Genomic DNA, 25,241 nt, shown 5'->3' with positions numbered 1-25,241 from the left:
TAATCCATTTATGTAATCCTTGCTGCTGGCTTGCAGTTATTTTCAGGGCTTTTGCGTGATAAAATGGTTCCTTTCCCAAGACAGAGTTCATTCAATTTAAGTCTGGATTGATTACAGCTGGACTATGGCATGTCTTTACTTAAGGGGGCAAAAACAGAAACAAAACAATGAACTATGTAAAACAATTATTTGGTTCTTATTGAGCCCTTGTGGTGTCCTGGATTTATAGGGCAAGTTATATAGTCCCTACCTTTGGCAATGATGTAGCCCCATGACATACTACCAAATACCAAAAGTCACTTGTATACCCCAAACACAATAAACAAAAATGTGTGTATATGTATACATGTGTATGTATGTATGTGTGTATATTATATAATATATATATACATACACACATACGCATATATGTATGTGTATGTGTGTATGTATGCATGTGTGTGTGTGTGTGTGTGTGTGTGTATAGCTTTCATTTAATGTCACAGATAGGTTTCTTTGACTCTTCATATTAACAAAGGGAGGTACCATGGTGCAGTAGAGGCATCTGTAATCAGCATGGGTTCAAATCCCTATTCTTCTACTTGTTACCTATATGACCTCAGGCAATTCATTTAATCCCCATAGGCCTCCTTTTCCTCATTAGTGAAATAAAGAGATTGAACAAATTGACCTCTTAGATCCCTTCCCACTCCAAACCTATGAACTTATGAATTTAGGAAGACAAAAGCTGATCTCCATACTTTCCTTTTTCTTTATTTTTCTACCCCTTTTTTTTTGAACAATAAAAAGTTCTTTATAGGACAGTAAATTTAGAGAAGCCCATTTTCTGTGCATGTTTTCAATGATGCTAGTGACTTCAGCAGCATTACAAATAAATGGGCAACTGACCATGAAACATTTATAGGATTTAGAGCTAGAATTGAAGTCAATTCAGTGAACATTTGCTGATTGCATAGTATGTGCAAGGCCCTGGGAGAGACCTGAGACAGTGTCATTATTTCATAAGTGAAGAAACTGAAATTTGAACCCACGTCTTCTGGCTTCTATTCTAGTGCCCTCTTTACTACATCACTCTTGAGCATCCAGTACCTAGAATAATGCCTGGCACATAGTAGGCACTTGATAAATGTTTGTGGATTTAAAGAACATGTAAAAACAGATCTCACAGAGATGAGTCTTGACTTCTGCTCTGGTCCTGGGAAATGATCCATTTTTTCCTTCCTAAGAAGAAAAGCTGTCTGAAACCTGACCTCCCTGAGGTACTCCAGTATTGGAGCTAGAGATTAGACCATGTTTCAGGGCTGCCTCAGTTCATAGAATCATTAAATTATAGATCTAGAACTGGAAGGAAATACAAAGGTCATCTAGTCTAACTCACTGCCTGCCTCCATCTCCTTATTTTGTAGCTGCATAAACTGAGACCAGGAAGATTCAGTGACCAGCCAAAAGTCAGGTTGGAAATGTCAGAGATGGAAACCAATGGCCAATCCGTGCCACCGAATTTTGTGCATTCCTTGAATGGGGTTCCTTCCTCCCTAGAAATGTGTCTAGACTTTTTATCACTGCTTAAGTGAATTGCATTAAGGAATGGTGACTACATGCAGTGGAATTCAAGTGGAATTACTCCCAATATTTTTCTCGTAGGAATATTTGAAATCACGTCCCTATCTCCCAAAAGTTTTAGGTAGATGAATGGATGGATGGATGGATGGTTGGATGGATAAAGGGAGAAAAGCATATGTTTCAACATTTTGAGATTATGGGTTGAAAAATATTGAAACAGAAAATAATTTTTATTTCACTTAAATCATTTTGATCTATTCAGGAGTTTTGAGAATTATTTCTTAATAGACACAACTACCCCCAAACAGCTGAGGCTTTTAGCCAAAATTAATAAATGACTCCATTTGTGTGTATGAATGGTGACTCATCACATTAATAAATGCAGGAATTATTGATCAGTTGCTTCCTGTGAAGCCAATGGAGTGCAGGTGCATACACACACACACACACACACACACACACACACACACACACACACACACACACACCCTTTGCTGCAGCCATCTTCCTACCTCTGTTCCCATTGGACACATAACTTCATCCCTTCAAATTCAGGCTCTCCCTTTCCTGCAAGGTGACAAGTATATGGACAAACTAATTATACTGATGTACTAATAGAAAAAGGCTTGAGGAACTCCTCAGGATCTTCCCTTCTATTACTGTACCTCAGTGTGGTGGGCAGGGAAAGATCTCCTGTGCCTTTGGATTTCAGAGCTTTCTTTTCTATTCGTATATTCAACATTGGGCACAATGCTTGGTATGTGGTAGGTGCTTGAAAAATGCCTTTCATTGCTATTTCTTCCATATTCATTGTAGCAAGGGGCCTTAATGAAGACATTGATGTGATAGAAACTTGTATTTCCAAATAAAATAAATATATAAACCAGTACACACAGGTAGATGTAAAACATCATTAAGAGAACCCATGTAGAAATTCCTTCTACCTGTTCTAATCAGCAATTCATTTTTATATTATAACTTCTAATATTGTAAAGAGTTATCTAGGACCCCTGAAAGGTTAAGTGACTTGTCTACAATCACATAGTATGTTTCAAAGTCAGGACTTGAATCCAGGTCTTCCTGACCTAAAACTCACTCTTCATCTAAAATATGACTTTTCTCCCTTAAAAAAATGATCAAGTTCCCTCCTAAAATGGTCTCAGTATAATTTCTATTATCTACAGATTGCAGTCAAGAATTTTTAAAATTACCAATTTTCATTTTGCCTTTTTTTATAAAATTTGCATTGCAGAGTAAGTCATCTCCACCACACCCCCAAACCCAACCACACCCCGGGGCCGGGGGGGAAATTGATTAGATGAAAAATGACATAAAGAAATTTGAGTCTGTTATAGATCTTGGCCAAGCTTTTTATTGTTTTTGGAGGGCAGATAAGATCCTGAGAGAATTAAGTAAGTCTCATTTGTTAGGTGTGTAGAGTAGTAGGCTTGCATCCAAGGACTGAATTGCCGCTCCAGACACATGAGCTCTGCAATGCTTTCACTTGCACTCTTAAAATACATGTAGACGCATATGTTGTTTGCATTGCAGTGGACCTGGACCGGCTGAACGATGACGTCAAGCGCTACAGTTGCACTCCAAGGAACTACTCTGTCAATTTGAGAGAGGAGCTCAGGCTGACCAATGTCGTTTTCTTTCCACGGTGCCTTCTCGTCCAGCGCTGTGGTGGGAACTGTGGCTGTGGATCTAACAACTGGAAATCCTGCACCTGCACTTCAGGGAAGACTGTGAAAAAGTACCACGAGGTATTTCCTCAGGGCCTTTCTTTCTTGGGATGCTGGGCTCTGCTGTCTTCATCTATATCAACCACGCAGAGAGCGTGGAATGAGAGAATGCTCTGACTCACATTATCCCTCACGTTAGCTTCTGGGGATCCCCACAGGTTATTTTGGGTCCCTTCTGGAAGATATCATTTGTTTCTTTATTTCTATGGTGTCACTGCAACTTCTAGGTTCCTAGAAGCAGTGGGCAATATCCAAACTTTTGTTCATTAAGTCTAACAGTAAGCGCAATGAAGACTACACAGAGATAAGTCATCAGTGAGACCTTTGCTCCCTCTGGATATACTTTCAATGTATAAAAAAAAAAAATAACATCTTACTTTATAATAGGAACTGTGGATAGGGACTGGATCTACAATTTCACTATGATGAACTCCCAAGTGAGGAAACTCAATCCACCAGTGCAGTTGGTTCTACAACCTTTATTCTTAGAGAGTTGCCTCAATGGAACAGAGAAAGGTTAAATTACTTTGCTAGAATCACAGGGCTAGTATGTGTTAAAGGTGGGACTTGAACTATGGTCTTCCTGTCTTCAAGTGTGGCTCACTATTCACTATGTCACACTATTCTATCGCAAGAAAAGTGTTACTTTAGCTTTTGGATATCTGATTTGCTTTGAGTGCATAGGTTCTTTCTAGCCTCTAAGGAAACATAGAAGACCCCAGATTAGTTCAGATAATGTTTTCTATCCTCAAAAAGTCTTCTAAGTATATGAAAATGAGGTTGCAGATGAATATGATTATGTTTGGTTTACTTAGGATAACCACATTATTTCAGGCTCTGTTGGATGGTGCTAGTTTGTTATTTTCTTGGCCAAAATAATATCTACTTGACCCCACAGTTTTCCAAGGCGGACACTCATATCCAGAGAATGCAAAGGTTTGTCCAGCCATTTGCCAATCTTTGTTCTTCATTACACTTTATGACTTAATGAACTCAGAATTGGATGCTGTCCTTGACTTCTAAGAACCTGGATTTTGTGGTATTTAGTCATACCCTGAGGATAAAAATCCAGTCAGAGTTGGCACGAAAGTAATCTGTGAAATAACCATGTCTCAAGTTGGTAATAAATTTGAGTTATAGCCCTCAGTGCCCAAGACTTTGATGTTATTGTACAGGCTTATTTTCATTTATATTCCATCCCCAGTCACCAGAGTATCATAGAATCCCTAGAGTGTTAGAGCTGGAATGAACTTTAGAGATTCTGGAACCCACCCCCTTCATTATAAACATGGGGAAACTTGGGCCCATTGAGGTGAAATTATTGGCCCAAGGTGACAGAGCTAGTTGATGGAAGAACTAGAACTGGTTCTCAGGTCCTAAACACTCTTTAACGTGAGTGTGTGTATGTGTATTTAATCCTTATCTAGGAAGGCAGTTATTGCCAATGTGAAGAAACCTTTATTAAGTACCCTTTGTGTGCATACATTCTACAGGCAGAAGGAAATACAAGAATTTGATAAGTCATTGCTCCTGTTTTCAAGTCCAGTAGAAATAATGACATATCCTACAAGACTTTATTCCAAAAGAGTTAGGTGTAAGATCTAATGTTACATGAAAGGCAGAATGTCATATTGGATGAAAAGTTGGCATTAGACTCAGGAAGCCCTGAGTTTAACTCTCATCTGTGATACATGCTGGCTCTGTGATCCTGGGCAGGTACCCCAGGCAAATCTCTAAGACTATATATCGCAGAGAAGATGCCAACCTGTGTTGCTAGAGAAAAATTTCCCTCCCAGGACATCCCTATATTGATTAAATCACAGGTCTTATAAAAAGAAAATTCATAACTAATGTTAGAGAAGAAAACCTGAGTGAGATATGCAGAGAAAAGTGGTACTACTAGAAGGGATCAAAGAAGCCTTTCTGAATTAAGTACAATTTGAACAGTACGTTAAAGAATGAATAGGAATTCAAGGAGGAGGCAAATAAAGAGAGAATAGAGAATATTATTTTAACAAAGGCACATAGCTATGACAATTGGATTCAGGTTTTAAGGGCAGAAAACAGTCCAGTTTGTATGGAGCATAATTTGCATAAAGAGGAGTAGAGAGAAATGAGATTGGAATGAAAGTATGGCATGAGATAATAGAAGGACTTGAATCTTAGGAAAGCAGTTTGAATTTTACTCCTTAGGGATTAGGGAGCCACTGAATAATTTTTGAGCAGAGTAATGATATGCATAAGGGAAATCAGTGACAATAGTGTAAAGAAGCAAATGTCTCTTGCAATAACAGTATTGCAAGAGATATTATGTATATAAAGCATATGTAAACCTTAAAGAACTATATAAATATAAGCTGCCATTAATATTATGCTATCCTTGTGACACCTAATGGGGAGATCTAGGTTAGACCATTGGCAGTTGGAATTGGTGGGACAGCTGCCAGTCAACAAGCATATATTAAGCACTTACTATGTGCCAAGGACTACACTAACTACTGGGAATGCAAATAAGTAGAAGTCATTTCTTGGTCTCAAAGAGCTTACCTTCTCTTGGGGGGAAGATGGTATATAAAAGTAATGCTTTTATTGACATAAAAGGGAGGATGGAAGGAGATGCCTGGTGCGGGTGTGGGTGTGGGAGAGGAAGACCCAAGTGCTCCCTAAAGAAAAATGAGATATGGCTGGCTTAGGCACCCTATTTAAATGGAGGAGCTATCCAATCAGAAGGACTGAAACAAAGAGTAGCCATTAATGTGTCCATGCCAGGTTGAAGACAGGTATGTAAGGGATATATGCACCTAGGAATCTCTTAGCCTTGCACTATTAAAAGTTTTGTTTTGTTTTTTTAATCAATGACTCAGATAAAGGCTTATTATATTTACAGATGACCTGAAGTTAGGAAAGATAGAGAACACATTGATTAGCTAACAAAGTCAACAACCAAAAAGATCCTAACAGCATAGAATGATGGGCCAAATCTTAAAAAAAGATTGTTATGAAAAAAAATAGAATTCTACTCTTGTATTTGAAAGAATCCATTTCATAACAAAATGTGAGAGGATGGCTGGACTACAATTTTTGTAAAATTAGCTGAGGATTTCAATAGATTACAAGGTCAGTAGAAGTCCACAGTGTGACATGGCAGCCAAAATAAACTAATGGCAGCCTAAACTCTCTTAATACAGGAATAGCATCCAGACGTAAGAAGGTCATAGTCCCACTTGTGTGCCCTTTCTTGCTTAGTTCACAGCTGAAGTGTTGGGTTCATTTCTGGGCACTGCATTTTAAGAAGGGCACAGAAAAGCAGGATTGCATTCCTAGATAAAGCAGTCAGGAGGGCAAGAGGACTGGAGACCATGCCAAACAGAGATTGTTTGAAGAGTTTGGTGATGTTTAGCCTGGATAAGAGATGGAAAGAGGACATGATAACTCCCTTCTTCAACTATTTGAAGGATTACCATAAGGAGGAGGTATTTAAACTAGTTCTGCTTGGCCCAAGTAGCAGCAATAGGTGAAAGTTACAGAGGGAGAGGTTCCAGCCAAATTTTATACACAGGATTTAGAATCAGCTCATACCAGCTCACAAGAGCCCATTGTTACATTTTCAGCATTTACACCATGGAATTCAGCAAAAGCTACAAATCAGGACTTGATTTATTGTTTTGATAATTTTCTCAACTTGAGCAAGTGATGGAGAAAAAGTTAAATTAACTCCAAAATGTGTCATATTTTCAGAGAGCCAGTTGTTAAACATTTACCAGTATACACCTGGTTCCAGCTGAAGGAAATAACTCCTAAAAAGTAGAGCTGTCAAAAATGATGATAGAAGAAGAAGAAGAAGAAGAAGAAGAAGAAGAAGAAGAAGAAGAAGAAGAAGAAGAAGAAGAAGAAGAAGAAGAAGAAGAAGAAGAAGAACAAGAAGAAGAAGAAGATGATAAATATAATGGGCTACTTCAGAAGTTAGAGGTCTTTCAGTAAAGATGTATATGTTGTGGAGGAATTCCTATTCACGCATTGGTAGGACTAGATGACCTTTCAGCCTCTTCTGAGATCTATAATATTGAAAGAACTGTATGGGAATGCTATTGGCAGTAGGAATAGAAATTACAGGACCAAAGATTTAAAACTGGAAGGGACCTCAGATGCCATTAGTGCTACCCTGTCCTGTTACAAAAAGAGGAAGTCGAAGCCCAGTGATGCTTTCCATTGTATTATGCTGCTTCTTGGGGAGCTGGGTGAAAAAGCCGTGGAGAGGGTAAAAGACTCTTTTACCTTTTCAATTCTAGTTCCAAAAGATGGTGGCTGGTAGCTGAGTGCTTCAGATAAATACACAGTAGTCAGAGTATTTTTTTTTCCATAAGGAACAATGACTGCAATAGTAGCAATTTCTGTAGAACTTTAAGGCGTGCAAAGGATTTTCCTCACAACAACCCTACAGAGGAAGGAAAGGAACAATTATTGAGTGCCTACTATGGGCCAGGTACAGGGCTATGTGTTTAACAAATATTGTCACATTTGATCTTTAAAACAACCCTGGGAGACGCTACTATTATCCCCATTTTAGAGTTGAAAAAACTGAGACAGAAGGAGGTTAAGTGATTTGCCTAGAATCACACAACTTTTAAGAGTCTCTGAGGCCAGATTTGAACTCAGGTCTTCCTGACTTTAGGCCCAGTGTTCTATCCACTGAGCCAATTAGTTGTAGTAACAGGTTTTATTCCCTGTTTTGCAAATGGGGAAAGTGAGGTTCAGAGAAGTTCCATGACTTTAACCCAGCTCACACTGCTCCTAAGTGATAGAACTGCAGCCTAGCTCCTCTAACTCCAAGCCTAGTGTCCTCTCCACTGTTCCATACTGCTTCTCCCCGAGGAAGGAGGCACTAATGAGCAGGCATGCACAAAACATTTCTGTTTGTCTTAAAAGTGTCTGCCAACAAATCTTTGTATCCAAGCTCTAAGAAGCTTAATAAGTGAACTCCTCCCATTAGATTGTAAGCTCCTTGAGGACAGGGACTGTCTTTTGCCTCTTTTTGTATCCCCAGTGCTTAGCACAGTGCCTGGCACACAGTAGGTGCTTAATAAATGTTTACTGATTGGCTGACATTCACAGAACCACAGAATTGAAGGTTTAGGGGAGCCTCATTGGCCATCTAATCTGACCCCTCATAAAAGAGTTCCCCAAAATAACATACCCGGTAAATGCTCATCTTATTGGGCCTCTGCTCAAAGACTTCCAGGGATAGGGAATCCACCACCTCTTGAGGCCACCCATTCCACTTTTGTATAACTCTAATTGTTAAGAACCTTTTCTTGAGAGTGAGCCTAAATATGCCTCTTAGCAACTTCTACCCACTGCTTCTGGTTTTGCCCTCCTCAACATTACAGCCCTTCAGATACTTGAAGACATCCACCATGTCATTTCCCTACCTCCCACCAGGTTTTCTTTTCTTCCTGCTAGACATGCACACTTCCTCCAACCAATCCATTGACTTAAGGCCCCTCACCATCCTGGTTGCCCTCACCTGCATACTCTCCAGCTTATCAATGTCATTCTTAAACTGTGGTTTCTACCACTGAATCCCCAAAGTCGGAGGAGGGTAGAGTACAATGGGACTATCCCCTCCTTATTCCCAGAACCTTTGCCTCTCTTAATATAGCCCAAGGTTGAATTAGCTTTTTTGACTGCCATATCATACTGCTGATTCATAGAACCCCAAATTTTTTTTTTCAAAATAACTGCTGTTTCTACATGTCTCCTCTATCTTATGGTTTTGAAGTTTATTTTTTTTTTGTATCCAAGTACAAGATTTTACTTATATTCTTATTGAATTTCATCTTACAGGAAGCCCAAGGTTCTAGCCTTTCAAGATTCTTCTGGTCCCTGTCTCTGTCATCTAGCGCACTGGTGTCCAACTCAATAAATCAATCAAAAAACATTTATTAATTACCTACTGTGTGCCAGGCATTGTACTAAGGCTGGAGATTAAAAAAAAGGCAAAAGAAAGTCCCTGTACTCAAAGAGTTTACAATCTAACTGGAGAGACAATATGGAAACAAATATATACAAAGCAAACTATATACAAGATAAATAGGAAATAATTATCAGAGAGAAAGCACTAGAATTGGAAAGGGATCCCTAGAGGCTGTCTATTGACTTAAAAAAAACCCACATATTAACATTATGTTGAATTGTATTTGCATTTATTTTGTTAAACATTTCCCAATTATATTTTAATTTGGTTCACCTGATCTAGGGTGTTAGCCGTCTCTCCCAAGGTTGTGTCATCAACAAATATTTTTAACCCATAAATGTGCCTGGCACTGTACTAAGCATTGAAAATACAAGGAAAGGCAAAAACACAACATCACCTGCAAATTGGATGCCTTTGCCATCTATGCCTTTATGCAAGTCATTAATCAAAATGTTAAATAGCCCAAGGCCAAGCAGCGATCCCTGGGGGACTCGGTTGGTGAATTTGTTGCATATTGTCATCAATCCATTAGCCAGTTCTTAATCCACATGTTTATATAATCATCTCTTCCATATCTCTCCATCTTTTCCACAAGAATAGCATGAAGTACTTCAGCAATATCTTTGCTAAAATCAAGGTAAACTGTATCCACAGCATTCTCCTCACCTCCCATTTTATGATTCTGTCATCACAAATGATGAAAACCAAAGTACTTGTGTCCTAGGCCCAACAGTATACATAGCTTCAAGAACATCCATGTCAGGTTTCATCTATGATCCTTACAATGTTTCTCATAGCGTGACACAGCACTGTGTATAGGGGCTCCTATAAATTAGCAGACTCTTTTTCACTGAGAGAAGTTACTTCATTTTACAAAGCTTAGGTTTAATTCATAGCAAAGAATACTATGGATGATTCCAATCACAGGCTGGGATTTTTTTGTTTGTTTGTTCCTACTCCTGGGTCTTGGCCATCCACCCTGTATATTATCACTTTACAGAAATGAGAAATCTGTTTCCCCATTTCATTGCAGTAACTGATGAGATGTGAAATGAGTTTCTATGAGGAATGAGCACCCTTAAGGTGGTAACTGGAATTTTTCATACCGTGTAAACCTCTACCTCTCTATGCAAACGTGACCAGTCTCAGCACAACCCCACAGCATTTAGAGAACAAAACCCAAAAATTACAGAGCTTCCAATGAGACTCGCTCTCACGTCTTTCCTTCACTTTTCTTGCTGCTTATAACATGAAGACTTTGGGCATTGTGTGTATGTGTAAAATACAGTACAAATACATCTTTTAAAATTACTTCTTGTTCTCACAAACTCATATTCAGCACATCTGAGGTTTTCTGAAAGTCCTTCTGAGCATCTTAGAAGATATGACAAACAAAAATTATTGTAGGTAATTTTAGAAAAAGTAAATGCCATAGACTTTTGGTGGGCAAAGAGTATGATCTCATGTTCAATTCTTTTCCTGACTCTGATAATGAATGACAAACCACAAAATATTCCCTAGGAATTTTTTTTAATATTCCTACCACTTTTTTCTCCACTGTTTTTATACCCTGGCCACCTGCATTTTTGCAAAAGGCCAAAAGTCCTTGAGACAGCAGAGGGAGAGAAATAGAAGTCAATTTGCTGTTTTGGCTATTACAGTGGAGAAATTGATAAGATATCGATCCTCTGGCAACAATGACATTGTCTGGAGATATCACTGGTACTGAACATCTGAAGGCTCCCAAAGGGGTGAATGTTGACAGTCTGATCATCTTATGATAATATTGCTAATACGTTAAATAACCAAACCCTACCCTGATATCACTCCTTTGGCTGAAAATCCCTCCCCAACCTCTGATTGGTAGAGAGCCAGAGTAGCTCACAATGGAGTATTTGTTGCTTAGACCAACATAAAAACATTTTCTAGACTGGTATTTTTCTCCTTCTTTCCCCTATTTTGGTTTGGTTGGATGACCTGAGAAGTACTCCATGCACCCCCTGCCAGTGTGCTAAGCAAGTAGAGACATACTCCTGCCTAAAGTTGTAGAGATGTATGGAGTGGTGGATTATTTTGGATATAATGGGGCTAATTAATTAGAAGCAGGTTTACCCTCCTTGCAATAGGCCAGTTCTGCACTTCTTTGCTATGTAAAAGGAGGAGATTTCATTACTTATACAAAGCTTATATATTCCTAGGTCTTTGTAAAGATATGTTTTAATCTTCTAAGTATCGTTATTTTTAGCCTCTGTCTCAGAAAGACATTTCAAATTTATAACTTTTCTTCTCTTTTATACCCTCTTGTGATGTTTCATGTAATACTGTATTTTTGTAGGATTATTAATAATCTTAGGTGAGCTATAGCTAAGCACAGATGTGGTATTTTACATCATTTTAAAATCTCTACTTTCTGTTTACAACAGGAGGCCTAGTTGATGAGTATAGATATCTTAGTGTATGAAATAAGTAACCAAGCGTCATTAAGTATCAAACCATAGATAATTAGATATTTAAATGGGAGTTCTTGCTTTCTTCAATACAAACATAATAAAAGTTATTTTTTTGAATGAGTAACAATCCCCCTTCTCCTTTTACTCACCTTCCTGCCCACACGTACACCAGCAAATGAGAGCAATGATTTTGGGTTATCATCATTAAAAAGAAAAATATGGGCCTGTGATATCCCTGCTCTTATACAAAGTTCTGGTGTGTACTTTTAGGTCAAAGCCAAGAATTGTTTACCTTTGAGGATATTGCTTTTCCTTCAACTAAGCCTTTCTTAGTTTTCTAATACAGAAGTAATATATTATTGCTTGGAAAGAACAATAGACTGGGTGTTGGGAGACTTGGAATCTTGCCTTAGCTCTCTGCTATATAGCAACGTGTTTTGGGCAAAGTCATTTTCACCTTTCTGGTCCTGAATTGCCTTATTGATTAAAGAAGTTCACTTCCACTTATAAAACCCTATGATTATTCATTTTGAAACTGTTTACTGTCAACTCTTTCTTGTAAATTTTATCATACTGAAGTGGTATGAAAAATAATTACTATTTGGTGGTTGGATAATACCCTCCACTGTTGAAGTGTCATGCAGATTCAAAATCTTAATGAAAATTTGGGGGTTGATTGCTATTCAAACTACTTTTAGAAATTTGCTAGCTCCTTCATCTATAAAATGGGAGCCTTTCCCACCACACCCCTGTGAGGCTCAAATGCGTGACTATGGATGTCAAAACCCTTCATAAATTTTAAAGCACTATAAAAAGTTAGTCATAGATATTATTTTTTCATCCAAGTCTTTTATTTTATTTCAAACCAGTTTTCATTTCTCTCTTCCTTTTAGCCTCAAAAGAGAAACTTCACAAAGTGAATAGAGTCACCCTAAAAGCATTCAAAAGTGTGCGTAGCTTCTTAGCTCAGGCCACACACTGAGGTTCACGCTTCCCCTTCCTGCATAATCACCTCATAGGAACACTCATCTAGGAATTCCTATTAATGCTTCACAGGTATATCAACCCCAGTGACCACCTCCTGATGGCGAGGACTGTCCTCTGACATTTCTTCAGGTTCTCAGCAGTGAAGTTGACTGTAGTCAGCAGGCATTGACCATTAAGGATGATCTTAGGCATTCAAATGGCTACTGCGTTACACAAGCAATTGAATCCCTAAAGAATGGAAGAAGTAAATGGCAGTAAATGGAAGTAAATTTCCACACATACAGAGGCTGCATTTTGAAAATGCAGGGCAACTTTGTAGGTTGAAATATTCTTCTCCAGTGGATAGAATATTAGGCTTGAGTCAGGAAACTTGGGTTCTCATTCCTCCCCTAGCACTTTCTAGCCATGAGACTCATGGGAAAAGTCTCTTAACCTTGAGCAGCTAAGTAGAACAGTGGACAGAGTGCTGGGCCTGGAGTTAGGAAGACCTGAGTTCAAATCTAACCTCAGATAATTCTTTTTTTTTTTTTTTAGGCAAGGTGCTCAGGGGTAAGTGATTTGCCCAGGGTCACACAGCTAGTAAGTGCCAACATTCTGAGGCCAGATTTGAACTCAGGTCCTCCTGATTCCAATGCCAGTGTTCTATCCATTGCACCACCTAGCTGCCCCAGATAATATTTCTAAAGTACTTAGCGCAGTTCCTGTCACATAGTAGGCACTATATATCAATGCTAAGTATTATTAGGAGAAGAAAGTGAGGCTGGTGATCTTGTACAGCCCTCCCTCACTTAACTCCAATTTACCTGCAAGTCATAGCATCATCTTCCTGAGATCGTGATCCTCTTTGACAACAAAAGACAAACAACAACAACAACCTTATCTACAAAATGAAAATAATAATACCTGTGGTACCTATATCCCAGGGTTGTCATGAGTCTCAACTGAAGTCCTATATGTAGAACACTGTGCACATTTGAAGACACTATAGAAATATTAGTTATTACTCCTCCTTCTTTTCCACCTTCTCTAAACTTAAAAATAAGAACATGGTATGAACTTGAAGCTTGTTGGGTCACTACTCATGTATTCCTCTCTTTTGAGGACTGGGCCATCTTCCAGCCACTGCCATTTCCATTACCTGTAAGGTCAACAATTAATCAGGTCAAATATAATAATATGATCTACGTTCCTTTTGATGTGATATTTTTACTCATCAGGCTTGCTCATTGTGAACCCTCAAGAAAGGTGATTCTGTGCCCATTTTTCAAAAGCACTGGAGACATTGTTGGTGAAGAGACAGGAAAAATGGAAAAACGAATTGAAGGAGGGCTTTCCCTTATTTTGAAGGGGGGAAATGACATGTAACATGTACCATCTGCCTCAGAAGTTGGGCAGAATCTTAAATAAACTCTTAATGACCCAGGTTTACACAATGTGTTTGTTCTGAAATATGCACTTGTGTTCCTGTGTTAGCCATTAATTTGAGAACTGTTACAAGGCCATAACAACCTTTTTTATATGCCCAATAAACAAGAGCCCAACTCAGCAGATCGCTCTTATGCATGGTATTGTTTTATTAGTGTAATGGCATAATGGCAATAATTCATTCAGTGGTTTATTGGCAACAAAGCGAGTAACTGTAGTTAAATATACTTCATGATGTGGTAATTTGCAAATGCAAAACTGAGCATCTCTGACTGTGCATCTTGGGAGCAAGAATGCCAAGCCTGCCTCCATCATCCTCTCTTCAGCATCACAGAATCTCTGAGTCCATCTTGTCCAATCTGTAGCTCAGAACACCTTCTACCACACCCTTGAAAAGTGATCATGAGCCTTTGCTGGAAGACTTCCAGAGAGATAGGATCATAGGTTCATTTACAGTTCAAAGGGACCTTAGATGTTGGCTGGTCACATGGATTTTATATGTTTCTTTTTATAGAAAGCTGGAATGGACTTCAGAGGCTATCGAATTCAACTCCGTCATTTTACAGTTAGGAAAAGTGATGTCCACAAAGGTGAAAATACTTACTCAAAAGATAGCTGGATGACACAGTGGTTAGAGCACTGACTCTAGAGTCAGAAAGACCCGAGCTCAAATTTGGCTTCAGTTACTCGCTAGCTGTGTAACCCTGGGCAAGTCACTTAACCAATGTCTGCCTCAGTTTCCTCAGCTATAAAATAAGGATAATAATAACACCCACTTCCTAGGGTGGTTTTAAGGATCAAATGAGATGTTTGTAAAGCCCAGTATTTGGCACGTAGTAGCCACTTAATAAATGCTTTTTCCCCCTTTTTTCTTCTAGGCAGTAAGTAACAAGAGGCAGGATTCAAACCCAGGTCCTCTCACTCTTGATGCAGTACTTTTTGTACTGGGCCATGCTGCCTTTCCAAACCCAGTGCCACTGGAAACTGGTCAGGCATACTGCTTTTGTATAGCTCTAACTGTCCACATGAGGCATTCCTTGTCCTCAGTAAGGTTGAAAGGGCACTGGAAAAAACAGGATTCCCAGCCCTATCCAATTGAACCAAAACTTCCTGATTCTCTCCCCACCCCTCACCCCATAGGAGGTATTTTCTGTCTGATTCAAGTCTTTTAATTTTCTCCAAATGTTTTGTGAGCCCATGACTCATGGACGAGCTGGCAGGGAATCTATGTTCTATGGCACCTATGCACAGGCTTCCTTGAGCTACTGTAACCCATTTGCCAGTGTCTTCCCACCAAAGGTGGCCAGATAACCTGTAACCAGCCAGTTTGCTTGCCTAGATAAAAGCTTTTCCTTTTTCTTTTAGCTTTCAATGTTACCACAAATCAGCTTTGCTTTCTTCTTCCATTCGGTCCTGTGTACCTAAACCCAAGACGATTACGTTGCCTGAAAGCTTTGAACATCAGTGCTGTGATCAGCCAGGAGAGCAGTCCAATTTCCGCTTTGTTCAAACATGGCTTTCCTGTCTTGTCTGGGAAAGTGTCTGCCAATTCATTTCTCTCTTCTTATCAGCAAAGCACATATATATACCGTGCTCATGTTTCTTAATATAAAACACAGGGAAAATCCCCAAGCAGTTGGGAGGCCAGTGAGCGTAAATACTGCCCAGATCTCTGCTCTCAACCCACGGCAGCGCTTTTGTTTGCCGTCAAATGAGAAAGCTATTCCACAGGGCTCTGCTTTTGTGGATGCCAATCATTTGAAATTGTCAGCCTTTGATAATGGTCTCTTTTAAATAGTTTCTACTGGAGCAGCTTTTTTTTTGAAAGACTAGAAAATATGCTGAGTGCCTTTGAGCAAAAAGCCTAATTCATTTTTTGAGAAATCCTTAACAGAGTGGTAGGGGTCCAGTGTTCCATGTCATTTTACCAAGGAGACTGACCGAAGAGATCACAGTCATGCTTTCATATCTTTTATGAAGTAGAGCAATATGGATAGCTAGAAAAGGTATGAGAAGCATCTACTTTACTTTCTTACTATTAATTTTATTATGAATGCCAACCAAGCTTGAGACAGGATAAGGTAAAGCAAAGGTAAGTGTAGGATGGGGAATGTGTGTTGGGAGGGGAAGGGTTGCTTTTAAATAATTTTCTTTTAAATACTTTTCATTGAACTTCACTACTTCTCAGTGGGAGAAAACTGTTCCAGGGCAGACTCTGTTTGTTTCCATCCTCTTATTTGGTTCTCCCATTTTGTTTTTTAAATTTTTGTTTCTCTCTCCTCCAACTCCCCTCACCCCTGGGATAGGAGGTATTTACTGTCTGATTAAAATCTATTCATTTTGCCAAATGGCATCTGGGGCTGACTCATGGACCAGCCAGCTGTGTTTGATGGCACCCCAGGACAGGCTTCCTTGAGCTGCCATAACCATTTTCTGGTATCTTCCCTTCAAAAGTAGCCAGATAACCTATAACCAGACAGCTTGTTTTCCCAGATAAAAGCCGAGTGTGGGAGACAGTGAGAATGGCTGAGGAATAAGTAGTCAAGAGGAGAGGAAAGGATACCATTTGTGTTTCTTTGCTCCCCTTACAAACTCCTGAATGATTGACATCACCGCCAGCACTATTCAGCTCCACACCAAGAAATATTTACTGAGCACTTGCTGTGTGCCCAGGACTATGCAGTGCTGCAAGAAAAATAAAAGAGTAAAAGACACCTTTCCTGCCGCTAAGGAGCATATAGGGTAGTTGGGTAGGCAGATTCCTAGGCATAAGACAATAAACCAGGATACCATTGATATGTCAAACATCTCTGATTTTATCCACATGGGAACTTCCTCCACTAATGTATACTATAACACCATCTATAACTTAATTGATGGGACTCAAGAAAGCTCAGTGAATTAGCCATGGGAACAACACAATTCGGCTACAGGTAGGAACTGAACCATTATCTTCCTGACTCCAGGGCCAGGATTCCGTTGTACTGTATTCATTTATGTTTGAAGTTTGTGCCCTGATACATGCCAAATTCTGGTTGTGATTAGGTTCAGGGAAGGAAGATTGAGGGTCATAATCTATAAAATGGAAGATAGATGTGATAAGAATTACATATTTCCAGCCATGGGATCTTAGCCCATTTTTTTCTCCAAACTTTCATCTAAATCAGAAAAGATTATTTTGTAGTTTTGGTATGGTGCATGTAGTGATCTAAGGAAATGGCAGACCCTTGGGGGAAAAAAAAGCAATGATTTGCATTGGCCACTGCCCATAGCCTGATTAAATGTTTCATTTCAATTCCTCAATGTTGTGTTTTATTTAGCTGCTACATTTGGGTTTGTTTGTTTGTTTTTAAACTGTTATACCAGAGGACTGATATATTGCTTTCTTTGCATCTCCAATACTTATCACAATGCCTAGGATATAGTAGGTACTTAATAAATGCTTATTTTGTACTTAATTTTGTGTTTAAATGCCAAGTCACTAGGTAAAATATGGATGTGTTAGTCATATATTAATAAGACAAAATAGGACATAGATGACTTATGACAGTTATTGTGAAGATTGTATTCATGCCTCTGAGAATAATATGTGGTGGAGATGTCATACAGTCTTCTAGAGATCAATAATTCGTGGCCATAGCTGATGATCAGATGACAAGTTGTAGCTGCAAGTACAAAGAAAATTATTCACAACCTCTCTGTGAAGTAGGTAATGTAAGTATTGCCATTTTAGAGAGGAACCTGAGGTAAAGAGAGCAATGTAATTTACCCAATATTGAGTAACTGATCCATCCCAGAGCCATGAACTTGAACCCTGACTGAAGCCTAATGATTTTAGCTATACACCACAAATCTTCTACATCTTTTTGGAAAAAAGTAAGGACAGAAGTAAACCACTGTGTGGTTTACTTGTACTTGGCACTCTTAAGAGAGAACAAGGGAAATGGTACTAATAATGATTTTGTTGTTGAGTCATTTTTGTCATGTCTGACCCTTCATGATCCCATTTGGGATTTTCTTGGGAAAGATACTGGAGTAGTTTGTCATTTCCTTCTCCAGTGGATTCATATTGTCAGGTAATTAGAGGTTAAATAATTTACCCAGGGTCACACAGCTAGGAAGTGTCCGAGGCTGGATTTGAACTCAGGTCTTCCTAGCTTCATGCTGAGTGCTCTAGACACTGAGCCACTGGCTCAATTATCAATTGTTATTGATAATAATAATAACCCACATTTATATACTGTTTCCCCCATAACCACCACTGGAAGCAGTATAGGTACGGAGTTTTAGAATGAGACAAGGTCACATAGCTAGTAAGTTTTGGAGCCAGGACTGGCTCCCAGGTCTTTACCTTCAAATCCAGTCATTTTTCCAGCACAACACACTTCTCTATCCTCAAGGGGCTTATGGTAAAAAAGAAGAAAAGAGCCAACACACATGAAAGATACGTATGAGTACACATGATAAAAATATTTTTAAAATTTACGGTTATATTTCTATGTAGATATGGTTCCTCAAGTTGAATTCTACTCAGTATCTGCAACATGGGAGAATAATTATTAAATTAAGATTCTATCTGGCCTTCTTCAAACCAAGATGATAATTGTTAGTATAAGATTTGATGCTTTGATTAAATGGTAGCATATAAAAGTAGAGCCTGAATTTGCTGTGGACTGCAAGTTGCATTCATCCTTTCATTCAATAAACATACCATACCTATAAAAACTTCAATTTTACTTAGGACCACACCTATATCAAAGTAGAATGAGATAGCAAGGTGGCACAGAGTATAGAGTCCTAGACTTAGAATCAGGAAGATCTGGGTTCAAATCTTGTCTCAGTTACCTACTAACTATGCAACTTTGCATAAGTCACTAAACCTTTCTTAACTTAATAACAGCTTCTCCCTCGCATGTTTTTTATGAAGATCAAATGAGATAATACATGTGAAGCACTTGGCAATGCATAAAGCACTGAATATGTGCTATTACTGCTTCAAGAAAACAATGTTGCCTTGACGATCTAAATATAAACTACATCTGTGAAATTTGTTCACTTCTTCCTATACTGAAAATTAACTGGTTTTAATCAAAATCCTATATGCTGATTCAATTCAATTCAATAAACATTTATTAAGCGCCTAGTATTTGCTAGGCACTGTGCTAAGTGCTGGGGATACAATTATGAAAAAGAAAGACAGACCTTGCCCTCAAGGAGCTTACAATTTCATGTGGGAAGACACCACACAAAAAGAATATGGAAAGTGGGGAGGAGAAAATAGTAGAGTGTATCTAGCTCGGGGACATCATGTTCCTTGTAGTTCAAACCAAGCAGAGGGGCAGATAGAAAATGCTTAGTTAGCTAGAAAGCCCAGATCCAGGTGTCTCTAAAGGAGAGCTTGGGAAGAGTTTATTGCCCTCCTATCAGAGATGAGAGGAGGCTTGAGGGAGTGGGGAAGATTTTGAATATCCAAAGTTAAGCTAAACAACATAGTGATGAGATTTCAGGTGATCACATTATCCTGGGTGGGACATCTTGTTCCTTGGAGTTCAAACCAAACAGAGCTACAGATATGAAGTGCCAACCTACAAAAGGTATGTGGTCCATGTCTTCTATTTCATTACTACATCCTTATTTGACCTGTGCTAGCCAGCATGTGTTTAGCTATTAACGAAGATCTGTTGATTGAACTAAGCATATCATTAAGGGAAGAAGTGATGACAGCCTGATTGAGGTCAACCTCAAAAGACATCCTAACAAAAGTATCCTTTTCTTTTTAGGTGCTGAAATTTGAACCTGGCCATTTCAAGAGGAAGGGAAAAACTAAGAACATGGCTCTTATTGATATTCAACTGGATCATCATGAGCGCTGTGATTGTATATGTAGCTCACGGCCACCTCGATAAAAATCAATGAACATGCTCATTTTAAGCGTGAAAGACCTTTTCATTTTTAAGGAGGGTGATGTAAGAGAACCTTCTCCCATGGGCACCAGAACTTTGCTACTAGCCTGCATTGCAATGAGTAAAACCAATGGCTGAGTTTCAGCATAGCTTTGCTAGTGCCACGGCAGCTAGATATGTGTATCATAGACTTCTGTATCCAACAATTTAGGACTAAGTTTAGTAGTAGTATATGAGATAAGGTCATCATAAATACACATAATGTATCTGTATCTATCTATCTTCATGTAAATAGGTAGATTAAGTGGTTTCTTCAATTTATATAAGCAGCTGTACTATATTCTACATCTGGATCCATGCCTTATTCCCATGAAGCCCTTTGAAGAAGTCAGTGAGTTGTGAAATGCCATAAAGTTGTCTGTAGGAAAGTCATCTTTGTCCATTTGTGTAAAACACAACTTTGAATCTTTAAAATATCAAAAGAGCTCTTGAAAAAAAATATAACTTTGCTTACATGTACATCAAAATTGAGAATATAAACACCCCGACAAAAGTGTGGTTATAATGAAAAGCTCAAATGTTGAAATGTGAATTCTTTTAAGATACATTAGGCTCTCTCTATAATAAGCAATGAAAATCCATCTCCTCAATTCTACCGGAATACATGGTTTGCAGAAATATATATTCCTGCCATTGAAATATCTATTCATTTGCATTTTGCTGAGGCATGTTAATTTATTTAGCAGCACCTGTCTCTGAAAAATAATGTTCAGAAGGGATGTTTCTAATGCTGCAAATAAAAGACGCACCTTAAGAACCTAAACTCCAAAGGGGAGCTACTCGTGCTTATTCAGACTTTATGAAAGTGCTCAAAATTCTTTTCTAAAAAACCAAAAATGACTTTCCAGGATTGCTTGTAGACTCTGAGTCATTCTTCCAGATGTCCCCTATAAGATGTGGGTAGTTAAAAACCAGAAAGAGGGAGCTTTTGACTGTTAACCTAACTGAAAATGGGGTAGAACATTTAATGGCTGAGGATATAGGCTTAATAGTAGGTTCAAGCTCTCTCTAGCTGCACAATTCATTTTTATGTGAGCTGCTTTTGTGTTCTTGTCTCTTAGATATATAGAAGTGGATTTACAACAATATTCTGGGCATGGGCTGAAACTGGCAAGCTATCACAAAATATTTATAACTTTAAAGCTCTTGTGTCTTAATAACAAGAACTATTTTACAGTTGTTATATCCTTAATCTCATACCTACTAACATGCTACATTCCTGTTTCTGAATCAAATAAAGCCAAGGACTTCTCTCTGACTCTATAACTTTATTGAGGCAGTCCTAGAAGCCGCAGAGTAAATATTGTGTTAACATCAGTTCAACTGTGCTCTAACACATGAAAATCCAACTGTTTTTGTTTGTTTTTTATTATTATTATTTATAGTCTTTTTTTTCCATTCTGGCTCCAAAATGTCTATTTAAGAGGAGACTTAGTAGAGGGATGGGAAGTGATTCATCATTCTGTGAGCCAGGCTCTTCATAGAGCAGCACTGACATCACAATTGCCAGTGTTATGCCTCTTTTTTCATTATTATTATATTATTAGTTTTCTTAGGGCTGCTCAGAGCGAGCTTCATTTTTCTTCCTGTTTTAGAAGATAACAGGACAGCCAGATTCTTCTATGATGCTAGGTTCAGATTGGCTAAACAGGGGAGAAAATGTTCAGCTATTCCAACTAGGTTGAGACAGGGATCCAGTTGAGTCCCAGGGTCAGAAGAATGTTCTAAGGGTACTTGTTTTTTCTAAGTCAGAGCCCTTGGATAGGCCAGCAGAAAATTAACACCTAATTCTGATGGCCCTTAATGTTCCTTAAGTTTCCATGTTTTTTGCTGTGAGAGGGAAGAACTAAAACTTTCCACTGGACACCTCCCCAGTCTCAGAGCAAAGAAATGATTAAAGGCACAGCATCTGAGGTAAGATTGGTAAGGGCAAAGTTTCAAGTGTTGAAAATCTCCAAATTGAAACTGGTATGCATATTAATGATGGAGAACCATAAATTCAGTCCACTGTGGATTGCCATGATTACATCATTGTGGCTTAAAGACAACACCCAACATGACTATAAATAAGAAAATTTTGAATTCTCTGCCTAACTTTTGATGCCATAAAAACCCAGTGTGGGTTCTGGCCCAGGTCATATCCAAAGTTTTTGACAATTACTTAGCCAAAAATTCAAGAAGGCCCATTCACTATTTTTTTTTGTTCCTGTATATTTTGTTGAGATTTTTCCCAGCTGTCTTATTTTTCTATTGAGTTCCCCTAAAATAGTTCATTAAACTTGTTTATTGCCTTTGAAACTGACAGAACACTGAATTTGGCATCAGGAAGACCTGAGTTGAATCCTACCTGCATCAATGTCAGGATTAAGTGGAAATACGCAGGATGTCCCAGAAGTCTTATGTCACTTACAGCATTAAGAATTTTGAGACTCCTTGTATTTAAAGTGTTTGGCAAACATTAGGGTAATATATAAATTCTAGCCATTGTAGGCATGAAAAGCCCAATATCAATTTTATTCCCCCCAAATGTTAATGAATCCAGACTTCCATATAACTTCTTCATATGAGATGTCATACTTTATTCAATGAGTGCTTATAGGGCAGAACACTTTCCTAAGTGCAATTTTTATGTATAATAGCTACTCCCACCCCCAACAACAGCATTTTCTATATCAAAACCTAATGTCTCCCTTATCTTCCTGGAAAATAAATATTGCTTTTGAAAGAGAGTGTGCAATAATTATTCTCTGTGCAAATACAATTTTTAAAAGCTGTGAAGTATTCCAAATTTATTTTCACAACTGTACCCAGCTGTTTGAAATTAAATAGCATACAGACAGGATGATGTGATTTCACAGGACTCTATTTCAAAATGCAGAAATACTACAAATTGCTACCTGGACCATGCACTTTCACATGATCAACTGCTTGTTCACCATGCAGTGAGGGAAAATCAGATAGTTCCCGAACTGTATTTTAAAGCAATACTTTTTTATCTTGTATGTCTCACCAAAAAAGAATGAATAAATAAATTTCGCTATCCTCACTTGCACCCTTAAAACAACTCTGCTAGAACCTCAGTGGGTCAACATTGTCCTTCTTGCCCTGATTAACTCCTTCTTTGAAGTGCTACCCTGTTCCAGTTAGGCAGTCAGAGAACTTTTAACTTGTGGCATTGGCAATCTGGCACTTGACTTACTACCAGCAATTGGGGTATATCAGGTGTTCAGGGAGAACTAGCACCTCCAGTGTGAGGGCTGGCTGAGCCCTTTTCAGGGCTGTTCCTCTGCCTTTGGTGTCTACCTTCACCCAACTCTCACCTGTGGCTCCCAGAAGCTATAGCATGCACAGCAGCCACGCCCTGATAAAATAGTTTCAGCAAACGGGCTACACTAGATGAGAGTAACCAACAGGTCTCAAACCTATTAGTGAGTCAGAGGGATGTTTACCGCAAGCATGTGAAGACTTTGCCCAGGAATAGGCAGATGAGAATAGTTTGTTCCAATGGCCACGAACATAGCTGAAGCAGGCACCGTGGAATGCTTAGAACTCGGTTAGACATTGAAAACACCAAGTCATCCACTGCATCCCAGGCCATCACCAGTTATCTTGACTTTTGTACTGACACTGGACTTCAATGACTGAAAGAGAGAGTGAGCCTGATGACTTCGTACAGCTCTGCCTCACTTAAATCTGGTTTATACGGAAGGCAAGACATCACCCCATGATGCCATTGTTCTTCTTCAAAAATGAAGGATGAATAACAGCAGAGTACAAGACTTGGAATCAGGAAGATATGGGTTCAAATCTTATTTCAGATGCCTTCTGGTTGTATGACCCTGGTCAAGTCATATTACTTCCCTGGCAGTTCTTCATATGTAAAATGAGGAGTTTGGATTAGATAGTCTCTAAGGTCCCCTCTGCAATAAATTTATGATCCTGCCATCTTAATAGGACTGATTCTGATATCTTAGAGTTTCCATCATTGAATAGTACACATAGCACAGTGTGCCATTGGTTTATTGAGACTGAACCATGTCTGTATAGGGTCAGTGGTTTGTTTTGGTCCCGTACACTATTATTTTAATCAGTTCATTGATGCAGAGTGACCTGAGAAGGTTGGACTCATTTTTCAGACTGCAAAACTGGAACCCAGAGAGGTTAAGTAAATTGCTCATCATATAGACAGTGAGCAAGATAGGTGAAATTTGAATGTAGGTTCTCTTTGTTTTGTTTTGTTTTAATTTTTGATTTAGACCCGTGATTTCATCTATGAGAGGAACTCCTGGTATTTAAAATCCCTCCAATAATGCATAATCATCTGCGGCATACATTCTTAGAGAGTTGTCTGATCTCCTTACTGGGAGGTTAAATGACAACCATGATCATGCAGCTAGTATGTTTCAGGATCAGGATTTGAATATAGGACTTCAGATTCCAAATATAGATCAAATCCTGCCTTCTAGCTATTTTAGCATACTGTGTCTCAAGACCAAGATCTCACCTCATTTTGCAGATAAGGAAATTGAGGTCCGCATAAAAGGTATAAGTAACTTCTTCATCATATAACTAGGCAGAATTGGGATTTGAACCTAGGCCAAGCTGTTGTCCAGGTAGGTATGGTCCGGGAACATCAACTAACTAACTAAGATGTGTTTGGGTATGTATATTATTGATTCAAATAGCTTTTTCAGAAGACAAAGTTGATTTCAAATTTTAAAAAATCATTGAAGCCAAAACATCACCAATATTAAATTATAAACACACTAAAGATTTTTTCCTGTCTATTTTCTGAAATATTATATTGGTCCAATTTTACTCCTAGAATGCTAACTCAACAGATGTCCAATTTGTTCCTATTCTCCTAGGGTCCTCTTAGTGCAACATGAAATGAAAAGCCTCAAATTAGTATTCAGGACTATAATCCTGGGAGATACGATTTTGCTTATTGACAGACCTCATCAAACATGTTGGAAGACAGAATATTCATAATTTACAGGTTTTATTGACATTCACTCCAAAGCTGGTGTGTTTTAAGTTAAATATGACATCTCCTTTCAAACACTTCAACACAACTGATACCACCCACAGAAATTCCCCAGAAGAAAATATTCTGTTGCAAATAATTGAAAAG

The 25,241-nt window shown here is 38.5% G+C and overlaps 1 protein-coding gene across 3 annotated transcripts in view; it reads left to right on the top strand.

Moving 5' to 3' along the window:
• The window catches only part of PDGFD (platelet derived growth factor D), a 313,836-nt gene extending 291,004 nt beyond the window's left edge, over nt 1–22,832 (top strand). For all 3 annotated transcript variants that reach the window (XM_020996113.2, XM_020996114.2, XM_020996112.2), the window contains 2 exons: nt 3,115–3,329; nt 19,925–22,832. In XM_020996113.2, the coding sequence (XP_020851772.1) occupies nt 3,115–3,329; nt 19,925–20,050 (341 nt within the window). In that variant the 3' untranslated portion in view covers nt 20,051–22,832. The remainder of the gene's footprint in view (nt 1–3,114; nt 3,330–19,924) is intronic.
• The last annotated feature ends 2,409 nt before the right edge of the window (nt 22,833–25,241 follow it).

The sequence above is a fragment of the Phascolarctos cinereus genome, unplaced genomic scaffold (assembly GCF_003287225.1).
Source record: "Phascolarctos cinereus isolate Bilbo 61053 unplaced genomic scaffold, phaCin_HiC Scaffold_726;HRSCAF=1367, whole genome shotgun sequence".
In the NCBI taxonomy this organism is placed as follows: domain Eukaryota; kingdom Metazoa; phylum Chordata; class Mammalia; order Diprotodontia; family Phascolarctidae; genus Phascolarctos; species Phascolarctos cinereus.
The sequence above is the reverse complement of the archived record's forward strand: the minus strand, read 5'-3'. Positions and strand labels throughout refer to the sequence as shown.